At 50.1% G+C, this 15,568-nt stretch overlaps 6 protein-coding genes across 6 annotated transcripts in view; 3 read left to right on the forward strand and 3 right to left on the reverse strand.

Annotated features, from left to right (window-relative positions):
- The window catches only part of LOC311153591 (histone H1.01-like), a gene marked incomplete at both ends in the record, with an annotated part of 38,914 nt that extends 30,651 nt beyond the window's left edge, over positions 1-8,263 (reverse strand). The window contains one exon of the mRNA XM_084205537.1: positions 7,643-8,263. Within this exon, the coding sequence (XP_084061663.1) occupies positions 7,643-8,263 (621 nt within the window). The remainder of the gene's footprint in view (positions 1-7,642) is intronic.
- Positions 970-1,930, reverse strand: LOC311153606 (histone H2A-like). Its single transcript, XM_084205554.1, has one exon. The coding sequence runs from the start codon at positions 1,895-1,897 to the stop codon at positions 1,508-1,510; it is 390 nt and encodes a 129-aa protein (XP_084061680.1). The 5' UTR covers positions 1,898-1,930; the 3' UTR covers positions 970-1,507.
- LOC311153615 (histone H2B 1/2/3/4/6) lies at positions 2,199-2,683 on the forward strand. Its single transcript, XM_084205563.1, has one exon. It carries the CDS (start codon positions 2,234-2,236, stop codon positions 2,612-2,614), a length of 381 nt encoding a protein of 126 aa, XP_084061689.1. The 5' UTR covers positions 2,199-2,233; the 3' UTR covers positions 2,615-2,683.
- Positions 4,013-4,496, forward strand: LOC311153596 (histone H3.2). The gene has a single exon (XM_084205542.1). It carries the CDS (start codon positions 4,015-4,017, stop codon positions 4,423-4,425), a length of 411 nt encoding a protein of 136 aa, XP_084061668.1. The 5' UTR covers positions 4,013-4,014; the 3' UTR covers positions 4,426-4,496.
- LOC311153614 (histone H2B 1/2/3/4/6) lies at positions 6,026-6,765 on the reverse strand. The gene has a single exon (XM_084205562.1). The coding sequence runs from the start codon at positions 6,476-6,478 to the stop codon at positions 6,098-6,100; it is 381 nt and encodes a 126-aa protein (XP_084061688.1). The 5' UTR covers positions 6,479-6,765; the 3' UTR covers positions 6,026-6,097.
- On the forward strand, positions 6,774-7,204 carry LOC311153607 (histone H2A-like; the record flags this gene model as incomplete). Its single annotated transcript, XM_084205555.1, has 1 exon — positions 6,774-7,204. The coding sequence occupies exon 1, from the start codon at positions 6,815-6,817 to the stop codon at positions 7,202-7,204; it is 390 nt and encodes a 129-aa protein (XP_084061681.1). The 5' UTR covers positions 6,774-6,814.
- Positions 8,264-15,568: the final 7,305 nt, after the last annotated feature.

The raw sequence follows: 15,568 nt of genomic DNA on the forward strand, positions 1-15,568 counted from the left end.
GACTATTACCACTGTACCTTTAATATCAAAGCATTCTTTTCTAGGGAAAAGAAACACATAAAATTGTTCTGTTGGAAGTTTCTGCAGTCTGCAAACTAGAACTTTATTCCAGTGTTCACACATCATCGAGATGATGCACACACGTTTGTTTTTTTTTAAAGTCTTCCCCACTGTTCACTGCAATTCAATATGCGAAGGACATTCTCATTATGTGGAACAAGGTGACACAGAGGGGAGTGCAGACTTCCTTCCCCTGTGGAAGAGTGAATTAATCACCAACTCACTTTTAGAAAAATGAAATTCATCAGGTCACAGACGTTAAGTCACGTCGCTTTTTTCCTATACTGGAGGAAAGACGTGGCCATGGTAAAACCTGCTCCCGTTGCTGCGGCGCCACCCGCTGCCGGACAGAGAGAGCCTGATGGGGCCAAGGAGCCGAGAGCCTGCCCGGGATGCTAAGGGGAAAACGAGCCAGGAGGAGCCACACCAAAGCCAGAAGGAAATCGGAAGCCAGCAGGGCGGCACCAGGGAATTTAACTATAAGGCAACACTGTGACCTGGTGTAAGAGCAGCAGCTATTCTAAGAATGACTCGCTTTCTCCCAAAACCGAGTGCCGGCTCGAAACTCCCCATACCACAGGGAGAACAGGGAGTGGATGCAGCGATCAGTGCGAGAAAAGCGAAATTAAAAGCGATCGTGCACTTTCCAGTGCCACGCAGCGACCACCACCGTAATGGCACATCATATCAGAGCACGCCTTGGGAACACCGGCAACTCCTCCCCGCCTGAAAACTTTCCCTGGTGTTCTACAATTCTGCCAGGGAAAGCTGCTGGGACTCTCACACGTGAGCGCTAAAAAGCAGCAAAAAATGGACCAGTCAGGGGCCCGAGGCTAGGAACGCCCCTCCTGCTGAGAAACCTTTTGTTCAAGTCGCCGCCACGACTGCGTAACACTATTTTAGGCCTTGTTTTTCTGTTTTTTTTTTTTTTGTCTGCGAGTTGTGCTTCCCTTCCCACTACCCTTTCTCTGAAACATTAAGGTGCAGCAAAGACTAGCTCCGATTTAGTACTCTTAAGGAAACAATCCAGGCTGCTAAACTTTATTGTTGTCCTCTCATGCGTACTGAACAGAGCACTTAGAGCAAACACGGAGCTGGCTGGCCAGGACACGTGATATTTACGCAATTATAAAACCCCCACTTCCTACCGTCAACACATTAAGTCAGTACAATACTAATTAGGAAATTCTAAAAAGGCATTAACGCTGACATTCACATCTGAGATAAAAACATACTTTTAAGAAAAAAGAAACAAGTCCTAAGACAACCCCCGTACAAGAACAGGAAAACTGAAACGGCGAAAAACATAAATAAAGACTTAGAAGACAACTTACGCCTTCCTGACTCTGTTCACTGGATAACAAAAACTGCAGTGAATCAGCCATTTATGAGGAACGTGGGCGGCTCTGAAAAGAGCCTTTGTTTCGCGATTAGCCGCACCAAGCATTTACTTGGTTTTAGCCTTGTGGCTGTCGGTCTTCTTGGGCAGCAGCACGGCCTGGATGTTGGGCAGCACGCCGCCCTGCGCGATCGTCACCTTGCCCAGCAGCTTGTTGAGCTCCTCGTCGTTGCGGATGGCGAGCTGCAGGTGGCGGGGGATGATGCGCGTCTTCTTGTTGTCGCGGGCCGCGTTGCCCGCCAGCTCCAGGATCTCGGCCGTCAGGTACTCCAGCACGGCCGCCAGGTACACCGGCGCGCCGGCGCCCACGCGCTCCGCGTAGTTGCCCTTGCGCAGCAGCCGGTGCACGCGGCCCACGGGGAACTGCAGCCCGGCCCGCGACGAGCGCGACTTGGCCTTGGCGCGCGCCTTGCCGCCCTGCTTCCCGCGCCCGGACATCGCAGCGACTCCGCAACAGCAGCGACAACAGCAAAACTGGAGAAGCCGAATGAGCTCCGAGCCCGCCTCACCGCCTGCCTTATATACAGCCCGGGCGGATCGGCAGCGCCTCCTGCGATTGGCTGCGAGAGAAGACTTGTTCCACAGCCAATGGAAAGGCGGATCCTGATCTGACCAATAGCGAGTCCCGGCGGCGTGCGCGGAGCCGACAGAGAGCCAATAGCCAGGCGGCGCTGTCGGCGGAGCCGCTATAAATGCGGCTGCCGCGGCGGTGCCGCTGTTGAGAGCTGTTGGTCGCTGAGTTTGGCGAGTGACGGAGCTGTGCTTGCTGCCGAAATGCCCGAGCCGGCCAAGTCCGCCCCCGCGCCCAAGAAGGGCTCCAAGAAGGCGGTGACCAAGACGCAGAAGAAGGGTGACAAGAAGCGCAAGAAGAGCCGCAAGGAGAGCTACTCCATCTACGTGTACAAGGTGCTGAAGCAGGTGCACCCCGACACGGGCATCTCGTCCAAGGCTATGGGCATCATGAACTCCTTCGTCAACGACATCTTCGAGCGCATCGCGGGCGAGGCGTCGCGCCTGGCGCACTACAACAAGCGCTCCACCATCACGTCGCGGGAGATCCAGACGGCCGTGCGCCTGCTGCTGCCCGGCGAGCTGGCCAAGCACGCCGTGTCCGAGGGCACCAAGGCTGTCACCAAGTACACCAGCTCCAAGTAGACAGTTTCTGCGTTCTTTGTTTAAAATTTTAAACCCAAAGGCTCTTTTAAGAGCCACCCACTTTTTCAATAAAAGAGCTGATCCTGTCGCGGGTTCCTACCCCACTTTTTTTTTTTTCCTATCGGCGGGAGGGAAATACGCATTTACGGTGTAAAAGTAGGCTAATTTCAAAGAAGAGTTGATAATACATAGTGTGGCAAACTTGGGCTATACCCTGCATCTCTTAAAAGCCTGATTCTCGTACGTATTAAGCGCAAGAGTGGGGGCTAAAAAATAAAACGTTATCGGTCTTAAATTGGCGAAAACAAGACCTGTGACTGCTGGTACGTGGTATTCCGGTTTAACCATGCTAGGGGTGAGAAGACAAAAAAGGCACGCATATTCTAATGCCCGAATTGGACGCATTAAAAGAACTCGTGGTTCCAGACGAACCTGTGCTCTTGTTTCTGAGCAAAAGGATCCGGGATGGGTGCAGCTCTTCTACACTACCCCCAAAATGTGTTTTCGCGGGTCACCGGAGGAAGAAAAGTAGGACAGTGCTCTTCCTTTTCGTACCCAAAGTGCACTACCTCAAAGTCCTGCACAGGCACTACCACCTAGCACAGGCTCCCCGAAGTAGCTTTTTCCCGGCTTTCGGGCGCCCCTCTCTCTCCCCGCCGTTTCCCCGTGCCCCATACACTCCGCCGCCGAGCGCGGACGGGGCTGCGGGCGGCCGGGCAGAGCCGGGGCCGCGCCGCTGCCGCGCTCGGTCCGACCTGAGTGAGGACTGCGCGGAGCCTCCCCGCGGGCGGGCCCGGCCGCCTCCCGCCCCTCCCGCCCCGGCGCTGATTGGTGCCGCTCGCGGCTGGCGGCCCGAGCGCGCGCTGCCCCGGGGCGCGCTCCCCGCACGGGACGCGGCGCTTCCAGCGGGCCGGGCCAGCGGCCGGGAGAGCTCGGCGGGGCCAGGCGAGGCGGCTGCCGCCTGAGCCTTTGTGCCGCGGCCCTGAACCGAAGGCGGCTGCTGAGCGGGAAGGAACCGCGATCCCCCGGGGAAGGAGGCGGCCGCCGGCGGCAGCTTTAGTTAGGGGTCCCGAGGCCGGGAACGAACGGGAGCGGAGCGGCTTTGGTATAATCAGAGTGAGTCTGCACTGCCCCGCTCTCGGGCGCTGCCGCCGCCCCCGCTGTGCTCCGCGAGCCGCTGCTGGAAAAGGGCGGGGGCGGGGGCGGGGCGGGGCCCGGGCGCGTATCCCGCCCCGGAGGCGGGGGCTTTTCCCGGGCTCGCGACAGGCGCCCAATGGCAGCCGGCCGCTGTCGCGCGGGCCGCCAATGGGAGCGGCCAGCGCTGTATAAATAGCGGCGGCGCGGAGCCGGGGGCGCAGTGCAGAGTTTGAGTGCGGAGCGCTGTGAGTGGGTGTTGGGCCATGGCGCGCACGAAGCAGACGGCGCGGAAGTCGACGGGCGGCAAGGCGCCCCGCAAGCAGCTGGCCACCAAGGCTGCCCGCAAGAGCGCGCCGGCCACGGGCGGCGTCAAGAAGCCGCACCGCTACCGGCCCGGCACGGTGGCGCTGCGCGAGATCCGGCGCTACCAGAAGTCCACGGAGCTGCTGATCCGCAAGCTGCCCTTCCAGCGCCTGGTGCGCGAGATCGCGCAGGACTTCAAGACCGACCTGCGCTTCCAGAGCTCGGCCGTCATGGCGCTGCAGGAGGCCAGCGAGGCCTACCTGGTGGGGCTCTTCGAGGACACCAACCTGTGCGCCATCCACGCCAAGCGCGTCACCATCATGCCCAAGGACATCCAGCTGGCCCGCCGCATCCGCGGCGAGCGCGCCTGAGCTCCCTGCCGCAGCCCTTGCCGGCCGGGCAGTGAGGCAACCCACGCAGACCCAAAGGCTCTTTTAAGAGCCACTACATGCGCAATTAAAAGAGCTGTAGCGCTATATTCAAAACAAATAGGGTTTTAGTAGTTATTGGAGGAGGGAATCTGTGGCTTTGGGGGAAGTCTTCACATAGGGGACTTAAAACTCATTTAACAGCTGCTCCGTGATATACACAACAGACTGTTAAAGTTTACTTCAATAATATTTTAGGGATCCATAGGAAAACTTCGAAATAGCCCTGGTAAATTTCTAACTATCCTAGAGCCAGGTGAGCTTCTTAATTGCATATTTTTTAGTCTGGGACAACTGTAGTCATAGTCGTTTATATACTCCCTCCTCCTCAAATTGTGTAGTCAGGCACAGTCACAGGGATGTTAACTCCCTTCGTCTTTAGACCCTGCTTACCCACCTAAAACTAACATATTTTCAGAATCCGTCCTGACTTTGCCCTTCCCTGCTCTTAGTAAAACGTTACACTGCAAAGACGCGGGATCGAATTGTAAATGAACTTTAGAAAAGTATGGGATTTTATTTAATAACTTTTTTAATATGCGGGAGCACTGTAAAATGTGAATCAGAAAAAAACATATGAAAACCAGGCTCCTAAAAATGTAACATTACAGTCAAAACGAAAAAAAGTATTAAGAAACTGCTCGTTTCAAAGCAGTGCTGCAGACCTTCTATCATGCATGTAGTGACTTCACCTAAGCTCCTTTGGGTTTAGGGTGGCTGCCTCTGTTCTATGTCTGACTTTGAGTGCTGCCAATTCTTTAATTTGAAGAATTTTCTCCCCTTCATTTTGTACCCATTCTTTAACTTCTCCATTCAGTAAGATTTGGATTTTTAAAGTTAATCTTTTTGGATTTCCCCTTGAATTTCGTCCCTCGGGACCAGTTTCTCATCAGTATTTGCAGTTTTTCATACATATCTGAAAATTCAGAAACACCCATAAGGGGACAGAAGGGACTTATAAACCACTTTAAATGAATGCTATTTCATTCTGAACCTGTTAACAAGCTATTATTTGGAATCTTACCATAATAAACCTAATTAATAAGCAAGTGCTTAATATTTTAAAGCATTTGCTTAAAACCAATTTATTTTTTCAGATCGGGAGACTAAAGTGTAGAGGTAAAAAAAAAGTATTGCCCTATAATAAATTCTTGAAGACACTTTTGAAATCTGTAGAACTTCAATGTGGTATGGATAGAAGAAAGGAGAGACCACGGCTGAACCTGGGGGGGAAAACCTCTTAAGCCTTTCCATTCTCACGGCTCAGAAAGGATTTTATGTAAAAGCACACAGGACATGGACGGCACAGGCAAGCTGCCCTTAAAACGCCTGGCAATTTAAGCATTTAATGCATAACAAGTAAAATTAGGGCTTTTCAGTAAATATCTGGGCACAGTAGGGAAAAAAGATGCAAGGCTAAAAAACACAATTAGGGCCTAAAAATGGTTTGTATTACGAAACCACAAAGCTGTTGATATTTAAAATCAAATGTATTAAGGTAGGCAGGGAACACAGTACAAGTAAAGGTGCACGCAAAGAAATTAAAGCTCTTTTATTGATAAAGTGGGTGGCTCTTAAAAGAGCCTTTGGGTTAAAAGCGACGGTCCGAGGCGCCCTACTTGGAGCTGGTGTACTTGGTGACAGCCTTGGTGCCCTCGGACACGGCGTGCTTGGCCAGCTCGCCGGGCAGCAGCAGGCGCACGGCCGTCTGGATCTCCCGCGACGTGATGGTGGAGCGCTTGTTGTAGTGCGCCAGGCGCGACGCCTCGCCCGCGATGCGCTCGAAGATGTCGTTGACGAAGGAGTTCATGATGCCCATAGCCTTGGACGAGATGCCCGTGTCGGGGTGCACCTGCTTCAGCACCTTGTACACGTAGATGGAGTAGCTCTCCTTGCGGCTCTTCTTGCGCTTCTTGTCGCCCTTCTTCTGCGTCTTGGTCACCGCCTTCTTGGAGCCCTTCTTGGGCGCGGGGGCGGACTTGGCCGGCTCGGGCATTTCGGCAGCAAGCACAGCTCCGTCACTCGCCAAACTCAGCGACCAACAGCTCTCAACAGCGGCACCGCCGCGGCAGCCGCATTTATAGCGGCTCCGCCGACAGCGCCGCCTGGCTATTGGCTCTCTGTCGGCTCCGCGCACGCCGCCGGGACTCGCTATTGGTCAGATCAGGATCCGCCTTTCCATTGGCTGTGGAACAAGTCTTCTCTCGCAGCCAATCGCAGGAGGCGCTGCCGATCCGCCCGGGCTGTATATAAGGCAGGCGGTGAGGCGGGCTCGGAGCTCATTCGGCTTCTCCAGTTTTGCTGTTGTCGCTGCTGTTGCGGAGTCGCTGCGATGTCCGGGCGCGGGAAGCAGGGCGGCAAGGCGCGCGCCAAGGCCAAGTCGCGCTCGTCGCGGGCCGGGCTGCAGTTCCCCGTGGGCCGCGTGCACCGGCTGCTGCGCAAGGGCAACTACGCGGAGCGCGTGGGCGCCGGCGCGCCGGTGTACCTGGCGGCCGTGCTGGAGTACCTGACGGCCGAGATCCTGGAGCTGGCGGGCAACGCGGCCCGCGACAACAAGAAGACGCGCATCATCCCCCGCCACCTGCAGCTCGCCATCCGCAACGACGAGGAGCTCAACAAGCTGCTGGGCAAGGTGACGATCGCGCAGGGCGGCGTGCTGCCCAACATCCAGGCCGTGCTGCTGCCCAAGAAGACCGACAGCCACAAGGCTAAAACCAAGTGAGCGCCGAAAATCAGACGTTGCGAACCAAGAGAAACCCAAAGGCTCTTTTAAGAGCCACCCACTTTCTCATAAAAGAGCAAAATTGCTTTTAAGCATTATAAAAAGTAACCTAGTTTAACAATATACATATACACATTAGCACCTGTTCCTTGACCATCCTTCTCTTGTACGTGGGTTCCACTAGGCATATTATGAAAAAGTTTCATGAAGTTTCAGCCCTCTTTGTCCTTTGAAAATCATGGATTTGTAACTATCACAATGGCTTTGTCTCTAATTCTGCCAAGTTAATAAAATTCCGAACTTAGAACGTAATTTAATTTCAGCTCTTTTAAAGAAAATGTGGGTGGCTCTTAAAAGAGCCGTTTGTATTAAATGTGGAGCAAGTCTTCAGCGAAGGGCTTACTTTTTCTTGGGTGCTGCCTTCTTTGCCCTAGCCATTTTTGGCTTTGCAGCTTTGGGATTGGCTGCTTTGGGCTTCACCGCTTTCGCCTTAGCCGGGCTCTTGGCTGCCGCTTTTTTGGGCTTGGCAGCCTTTACTACTTTTTTGGGACTCTTGGCTACCTTTTTGGCTGCTGGCTTCTTGGCTTTCTTGGGGCTCTTCGCTGTCACCACCTTCTTGGGCTTTTTGGCAGCGCTGGCGGGCTTCTTGGCCACAGGCTTCTTAGGCTTGGCTGCCGAAGTTTTCTTTTTCGGGGCTTTTTCCTTCACTTCTCCGGGCTTCTTGTTGAGGCGGAAGGAGCCGGAGGCGCCGGTGCCCTTGGTCTGCACCAGGGTGCCCTTGCTGACGAGGCTCTTGAGCCCCAGCTTGATGCGGCTGTTGTTCTTCTCCACATCGTAGCCGCCGGCGGCCAGCGCCTTCTTGAGCGCGGCGAGCGAGAGCCCCTTGCGCTCCTTGGAGGCGGACACGGCCTTGGTGATCAGCTCGGTGACGCTGGGCCCCGCGGGCTTGCGGGCTTTGGAGCCGCTCGCCGCCTTCTTCGGCTTCTTGGCGGCGGCCTTGGCGGCGGGGGCCGGGGCTGCGGGCGCTGTCTCGGCGGCGGCGGGAGCGGTCTCGGCCATGGCGGCGCTGCAAACGCGGCAGCTCAGGCGGCGCCTCCTTTTATAGCGGCGCGGCGGGCGCTGATTGGTGCATTGCCGAGCCGGCCCCGCCCCCGCGGCGCTCCCTGCCGCCCGCCCTGTGTTTCTCGCCTCCCAAAAAAAAGCTTTTTCTTCAGAAAAACCGGGCCGCCGCACCCCCTTTCTTGGCCTTCTTGCTGAGGACAGAGAGTATTTTTGTCCTGCGACGTTTCATTCAACCGAGACTTGAAGTGACTTTTAGGCAGCTCAGTAATCCCCGAGTTTGGGGATTGCACTCCGAGCGGGACTGTAAGATTTTTATTTCTCCTTTTGATTTAAAACTTTGCTTCTGGCACTACTGCCTCAGTGACATCGGACACATGTTTCTGAGAGGGTTTTTCATCGAGGTGCTGCAAAATGGGGGTAATCTCGAGACCCTATCTTAGCGTAAATTATCTTTGAAAGGATGCAAGTAACACAAGGGGGTCACTCGGCTCCGTATCTGGGTTATGAGTTGTTTTCCATAACATGACTTCATCTCTTCAAAATAATGAAACCTTCGGACATAGTGCCCATTTAGCTCTAGTAGGACTTGTTAAAAAGTAAAAGAAAGACAATTTTCACCAGAAGCATTAACCTGAAAAGCTGCTCTCTTAAATAATTACCTGTCTTTAAAATCCTTGAATACTTACATGTACGTAGCTATACATACATATAGTAGCTTGTCTGTCCCCCTGGGTTTTCTGCACCTTTGTATTATTATTTTAATGAACTATATTCCAATTTTTTCTCCAAAGCACTTATTTTCATGATGCACAGTAGATAAACCTATTCATTTGTATGTTCTTATTTTAAGCTAGTGTTTATTTTTCTGCTTACTTTTAGATTATAATTCAGGAATTTTGTCTGCCACAAACACCAGTTTTAAAAAGAGAAAAACAAAATAAAATCGAAATACAACATACATGTCTTCATTATGAAAAACAGACGTAAAGCTGCAGGCATTTCTGTAACAAAATGATGTAATTCAAGTGACTTCAGCAAACAATTTTGCCCTCACAACTGCTGAGAGAAGCAACAGTGTGGCTTTTTCCAATGTATGACTTTTTAAATGTGGGATAAATTGAATATATATAAAAATGATTTTTCTTGAGATGAGTTGGATAGCAACAGGATAATCATGTTTGTACATTTGTAGTGCACTGTGGGAACAAATTGGAAAGCCAGGTGATTGATTCAAATGATTGCAAATGCAGTTATTTGGCTTCTTTCCCTTTATCTTTTGATAATAAAATAACACAAAGTTTCTTCTAGAGTTCTGATGATGGTGGGGTCAGTTTTATGAACTTGTCAGTGGTGCTGAGTTATCGTGGTTGGGGTGCACTTAAGGACTGTGGAGAGATGTGGTGGCATTTCAGAGAGGCTTTTTCTAGGGAAGAGAGCCAGCAGAAAAAACACCACGTGAGAGAGGATAAAAACAAGATGATGTGGGTTTGGTTTTGTCCTGATGTATATTTTGTGGTATTTCACCTGCTGAATCCACTGTAAATTTTGGCTTGCGAACTACATTGGAACAGAAGTCAATCTCCTGGGAAGGATCCACACCACTGGGGGGAAATTTCTGGGTGATAATTCTGTAGCATACAAATTTCCTTCAAAATCTGTATCTTAATCCATTCTAATAACTCAGAGTGACCATCTCCTTTACCTTTAAAGTATTTTGAACCTTTGCAAATGCATTTTCCTGGGTGTAGGCTAGGCCTCTCTCCTACTTCCAAACAGTGATGTAGCAGCACATTCCTGGAATGTGCTTTCCTGAAAGTTGCTTTACCTGGCCCTCCAAAGTTTTGACCCCCTATGTGGACTTTTAAAATTTAGTTTTTCACAGTAATAGACAGTTTTAGGTTAAGCAAAAAAGGAAATGGAAAGAGATCTTGCAAAGGTTTTCAGTTGGATGAGGGAAGGAGAAATAAGTTTAATTCCTTTAATTAATGGGTGAACTTACTTTAAAAAATAATTGCTTCAAATATTATGATGTACTGAGTGAAAACAAAATGACATCTACCCTCTATTTTCCCCTTAAAATAAAGTGTCGAGCTAACAGACCATTTATTAAATACCAATTCGCCTTGGGCTGCTTGGTGGAAAGATCAGGAGCACAGGCAGTGATTTCCTTGATCCTTCTGGTTACAGAACACTTTTTAAGTACAGTGGACAAAGATATTTGGAAGTGGTGGGCCAGGAGGAAGCTTCCTTCTCCTTCTGAACACATAACAGGTAGGACTGGCACCTTCTACAAGAGGTATGAGGCCCTGGAAGTAAAGGCCAGAGAAGCGATGAGGTGAGCCCTTCTGGGACAGAGGGGCCCCTAAAACAGCACCACCTGTACCCCACATCAGGACCTCCTCTGTTTTGAGGAAAGGAAGGGTAATTTTAACCAGGCACTCCCTTCTGCAGGGAGCCAGGGGCGGATGTGTTGTCCAGGCACAAAGGGTTACAGTGCCTGGGGTAACATCAGGCTGTCTCTGCTGGGGTTCTGCAGGGCTCCATCCTCACCCAATTCTCTTCAACATCTTCCTCAGCAACCTGGGTGCAGGGCTCAAGGAATGCTGAGTTTGCCATTGACAGTATTCTGGCACAGCACAGGAGCAGCATTGACACTAAATTGGGAAAAGCTGTCAACTCCCTCCAGTGCAGAGAGGCTCTGCAGAGAAACCTTGACAAATTTGAAAAGGGTAATCATGAACCACGTGAAGTTTAACAAGGGCAAGGGCTGGAACCTGCACCTGAGACAGGGCAATCCTGGTTGTGTGTACAGACTGGGGAATGAGGCACTGGAAAGCAGTGCCATGGAAAGGGACCCGGTGCTCCTGGTTGATGGCAAGTTGAACATGGGCCAGCAGCGCCCTGGGAGCCAGGAGAGCCAACCCTGTCCTGGGGGGCATCAGGCACAGCATGGCCAGCTGGGCAAGGGAGGGGATTGTCCCCTCTGCTGTGCACTGCTGGCCTCACCTCTAGTGCTGCGTGCAGTCTGGGCACCACAATAAAAAAGACATTACATGATTAGAGAGCACCTGCAGAAGGGCCACAGGGATGGTGAAGGGTCTGAAGGGGAACCATAGGAGGAGCAGCTGAGGTCACTTGGCCTGATCAGCCTGTGGGGGAGACTGAGGAGGGACCTCACTGCAGTCTGCAGCTTCCTCATGAGGGGAAGAGGAGAGGCAGGCACTGATTTCTTCTCTCCTGTGACCAGTGACGGGACTCAAGGGAATGGGATGAAGCTGAGTCAGGGGAGGTTTAGGTTGGATGTCAGGAAAAAGTTTTTTACCCAGAGGGTGATTGGGCACCAGAACAGGCTCCCCAGGGAAGTGGTCACAGCACCAGCCCAACAGAGCTCAAGAAGCTTTTGGACATCACTCTCAGGCACATGGTGTGACTCTTGGTGCGTCCTGCATATGGCCAGCAGTTGGGCTTGATGGTGCTGATGGATCCCATCCAACTCAGCTTATTTTATGATGCTACGATTCTATGAATTTTTTCCAACGTTCAGTCAGAAGTTCAAGAACTCCCTTTTCTCCTATTCTGGTATGGATAAGTGCTTTCAGGAAGGTCTTTCCTATGAGCCCATGTGATTTGGTGCATTACAGAATCATAGCATGACTTGTGTTGGAAGGGTCCTTCCAAGATTGTCTAGACCAACATTGTTGTCATGGGCAAGGACATCTTTCACTAGAACAGGTTGCTCAAAGACTTATCCTACATGGCTTGGAAATCTTCCATCAACAACTTCTCTTGTCCCACCACCTTCATAATGAAAAATTTCTTCCTTGGAACCTATTCAAATCTAGCTTTTTTCACTTTTAAAACCTTGCCCTTTGCCCTGTCACCACAGGCCCTGCTGAAAAGTCTTTCTCTGCCTTTCTTATAAATGCTCTTCATATGTCAAAAGGCCACACTGAGGTCTGTGGGATTCACATTCTCTGAGCCTGAGAGAAGCAGTGAGAGAAGCAGAGAAAAGAATAATTGAAACCATTCTTATCTCATTTGCTGTGCCTGTGTTTGTGCCAAAGTAGAATGCAGTATGGAGATGCTTTACCCAGAGTGATGGGGTTTTGTTTCCTTAGCCTGTCAGTGCCAAGCACGTGTGCAGACTGTCGGCCAGCAGACAGTCACAAGATTCTGGGCAGTTCAGTGCAGTTGGGTGCTTGTGCAGATTCACTTTAGATGTAATGTAAAATAGTGTAATATAATATAGAATAATAAATACATTAATTAGCCTTCTGATATCAGGGGAGTCAGATGCATCATTTCTCCCCGTTGCCAGGGTTGCCCTGTTTTCCAATAAAGGTCTGCCCAGAGCCTTGTCTTCTCCAGGCCTAGCAGCCACTGCTCTCCCAGCCTTTCTTCATGGGAGAGGTGTTCTAGCTCCCTGATCATTGCCATGGCCCTCCTGTGATCCTCCTCCAAGTCTTGCTTGTACTGGGGACCCCAGAGGTGGGTGCAGGGCTCCAGGTGAGGTCTCATTAGAGTGGAGTGAATGAAGAGAATCACCTCCCTCGACCTGCCAGCTGTGCTTTCTTTTTTATGCAGCTCAGGGTGCCACTGGCTTTCTGAGCAGCAAATGCACATTGCCACCTCATGTCCAGATTTTCACCCACCCATGTCTCTGAGTCTTTCTATGCAGGGTGCTTGCAATCAGCTCACCCTGCAGTCTGTACTGGTGTTTGGAATGGCCCTGGCCCGGGTGCAGGGCCCTGTGTTTGACATTGTTGAGCTTCAGGAGGTTCACGTGGGTCCGCTCCCCGAGCCTGCCAAGGTCCCTGTGCATGGTATCCCTTCCCTCCAGTGGATCAGTGGCCCCACTGAGCATGGTGGCACCAACAAACTTGCTGAGGGTGCGCTCCATCCCACTCTGTTATTGATGAAAATATTACACAGTATCTGAATTGCAGCTATATCTGCTAATTCCCTGAACATCCTGGGATGAATCCCCTTAGGTGCCATGGGTTTCTTCTTATTCATGATCCTCAGATGGTCTTGAACCTGATCTTTTCTTACAGCAGGTAGGGACTTTGTTCCCCTGGTCTCTGCCTTGAGATTGGCAGTAAAAACCGAGGCAAAAAAAATTTGTGGGGTACCTTGGTGTTCTCTATGCCAGCAGTCACTAAATCTCCTTTCTTTTTTATTGGGGCCCCATTTTATTTGGTTCTCCTTTTCTGGCCAGTGTACCTACAGAAACCCTCATTATTCTTCACATCCCTTGCCACATTTAGTTACAGACGTACTTTAGCTTTTCTGATTCCATCCCTACACATCTGGACAGCAGTCTGCATTCTTCCCAGGATGTGTGTCCCTGCTTCCACTGCCTGTGCACTTACTTCTTGCACTTCACTTTGACCAGAAGGTCTTTACTCAGCTATATTTCTAACTTCCTAGCCTGCTTTCTTACATGTGGGAATCAAGTGCACCTGCTCCATGGGACAAATAACTTTCAGGCTTGATTAACCTTCTCCTTGATCCCTGAGGGCAGTTTCCAAGGGGTTTCCATATCCTATTTTCTTAAGCAACTGAATGTTTACTAAATTAAATGTCTTGTTTCTGTGCTTTGCCTGGCCCATATTCCTCAAATTTGTGCTAGGTCTGGGCTCAGGCAGCAGCCAAGGTTAAAGCTGTTCTTGACCTCTTCAATTAGTTAATGTTTGTTGGCAAGAACAGGTCAAGTAACACTTCTCCTCCGGTCGGGCTTTTTTCACCTGATAAAAATTTATCTTCAATATGCTCTAGGAGTCTCCTGGATAACTCATGGCTTTCTGTGCCACGTTTCCAGCAGATGTCAGGTTGGCTGATGTGCTCCAACAGGAGCCTGTGGATATGATGGCACCTGTAGTTGAAGAAAGAATCCTCATCAGCATCCTCCTTCCTTTGTTTGGGTGGTCTGTGGTAAATACTGACAGTGGGATTTCCCTTTTTGGCTTGGCCTCTAGTTTAGTACCAAAGCTCTCAGCTGTGAGTCACTGTTTTTCTAACCCAGTTCTTTGCAATCAATCCACTTTTTTGTTTTCACATAGAAGACAACTGGCTCCCACCCTTCTTTCCCGACCCTTTTGAACAGTTTACAGACATCCACTTCAGCCCCTCAGTCCTGCAATCAATCTCACTGAGTGAACAGTGACTGTGACTGACTGTCAGTGTTTGCTCAGGAGGAAGTATGGAGACATCCATCTCACAGATGCACTGGAGGCAGGAGTGCAGCCTATTTGTGCATACCTCAAACAGGGCGATCAGGTCATGCACAAAGCCTGTAGCTGCAAAGCCCAGCATTACCTTGTTTTTCACCTGGGGCTGCCTAAATCTGCACAGTAACTGCAGTATTTTCTCAAGCCCTTCCTGATGCTTGTGCTACTGAGCAGGGATACTTCATGTATGTTGTGCAGGGTACAAAAATACCCCATAACAAAAATCACAGAGTTACTCACTGCAACTCAAACCTGCCCTTGATGCAATGCATACTTTGTGTGATTTGAAAGACATCTTTTGTCCATGCATGATGTTTTTTTATTTAAAAACTGTTTTATCATGATATTCTAAATCATAATACATTGTTACATGAGTAAGAAAACTTCATGTCTCAATAGGGAAGAACTTATCATTACATACTGTTCAGTTTACAGCAAAGGACTCCTGCCCATGACAAAAGTTTTTTTGTATCCATAGAGATTTAAAGGCCCCATATAGAACACCAATCTCTTAAAATAAAAAAATCCATGGACAGAGTTTTGGTAGGCATTAGGCAGGAAATTTAGGTATTACACAGATACAGCTTGTTTTGCTTTTTTTAAAAATTACCTTCTTACAAAAATACTCAGATTTTTTCAACAGTTTTATTTTGGTTTAAAGCAAGAGAAAAATAATTCCTTGATCATTCCACACCACAAAGGTTTTGATAACTCCTGAGCTCAGTTAAAGGACAGCTTCAAGAATCAGTTCAGATCAATCAATCAGCTGATTTATTATGATTCTTTTTCCTATTTAATGCACAATGTGAGTGGGGCAGGGATTATGACAGTGACTGGGCACAGCCACAACATCCTGGGTCACGGAGCAAGTCTGCTGGGGTGGGGTTGGTGTGAGGTTGAGCTGGGAAAGTGGAGCCAGGGGAGCCAGAGACCCACAGGCACAACGTGGAAGGTAAAAACTGAGACTGAATGCAGCCCCAAAGTCAAGGTGTTGAAACCAGCAGGTGTAGTGCAGAGTTTCAAGTTTTCTCAAACTTGAATTACAAATTACCTTCAAGTCTGGCAAAGGAAA

Source organism: Fringilla coelebs, assembly GCF_963513975.1.
Source record: "Fringilla coelebs genome assembly, chromosome: 5".
In the NCBI taxonomy this organism is placed as follows: domain Eukaryota; kingdom Metazoa; phylum Chordata; class Aves; order Passeriformes; family Fringillidae; genus Fringilla; species Fringilla coelebs.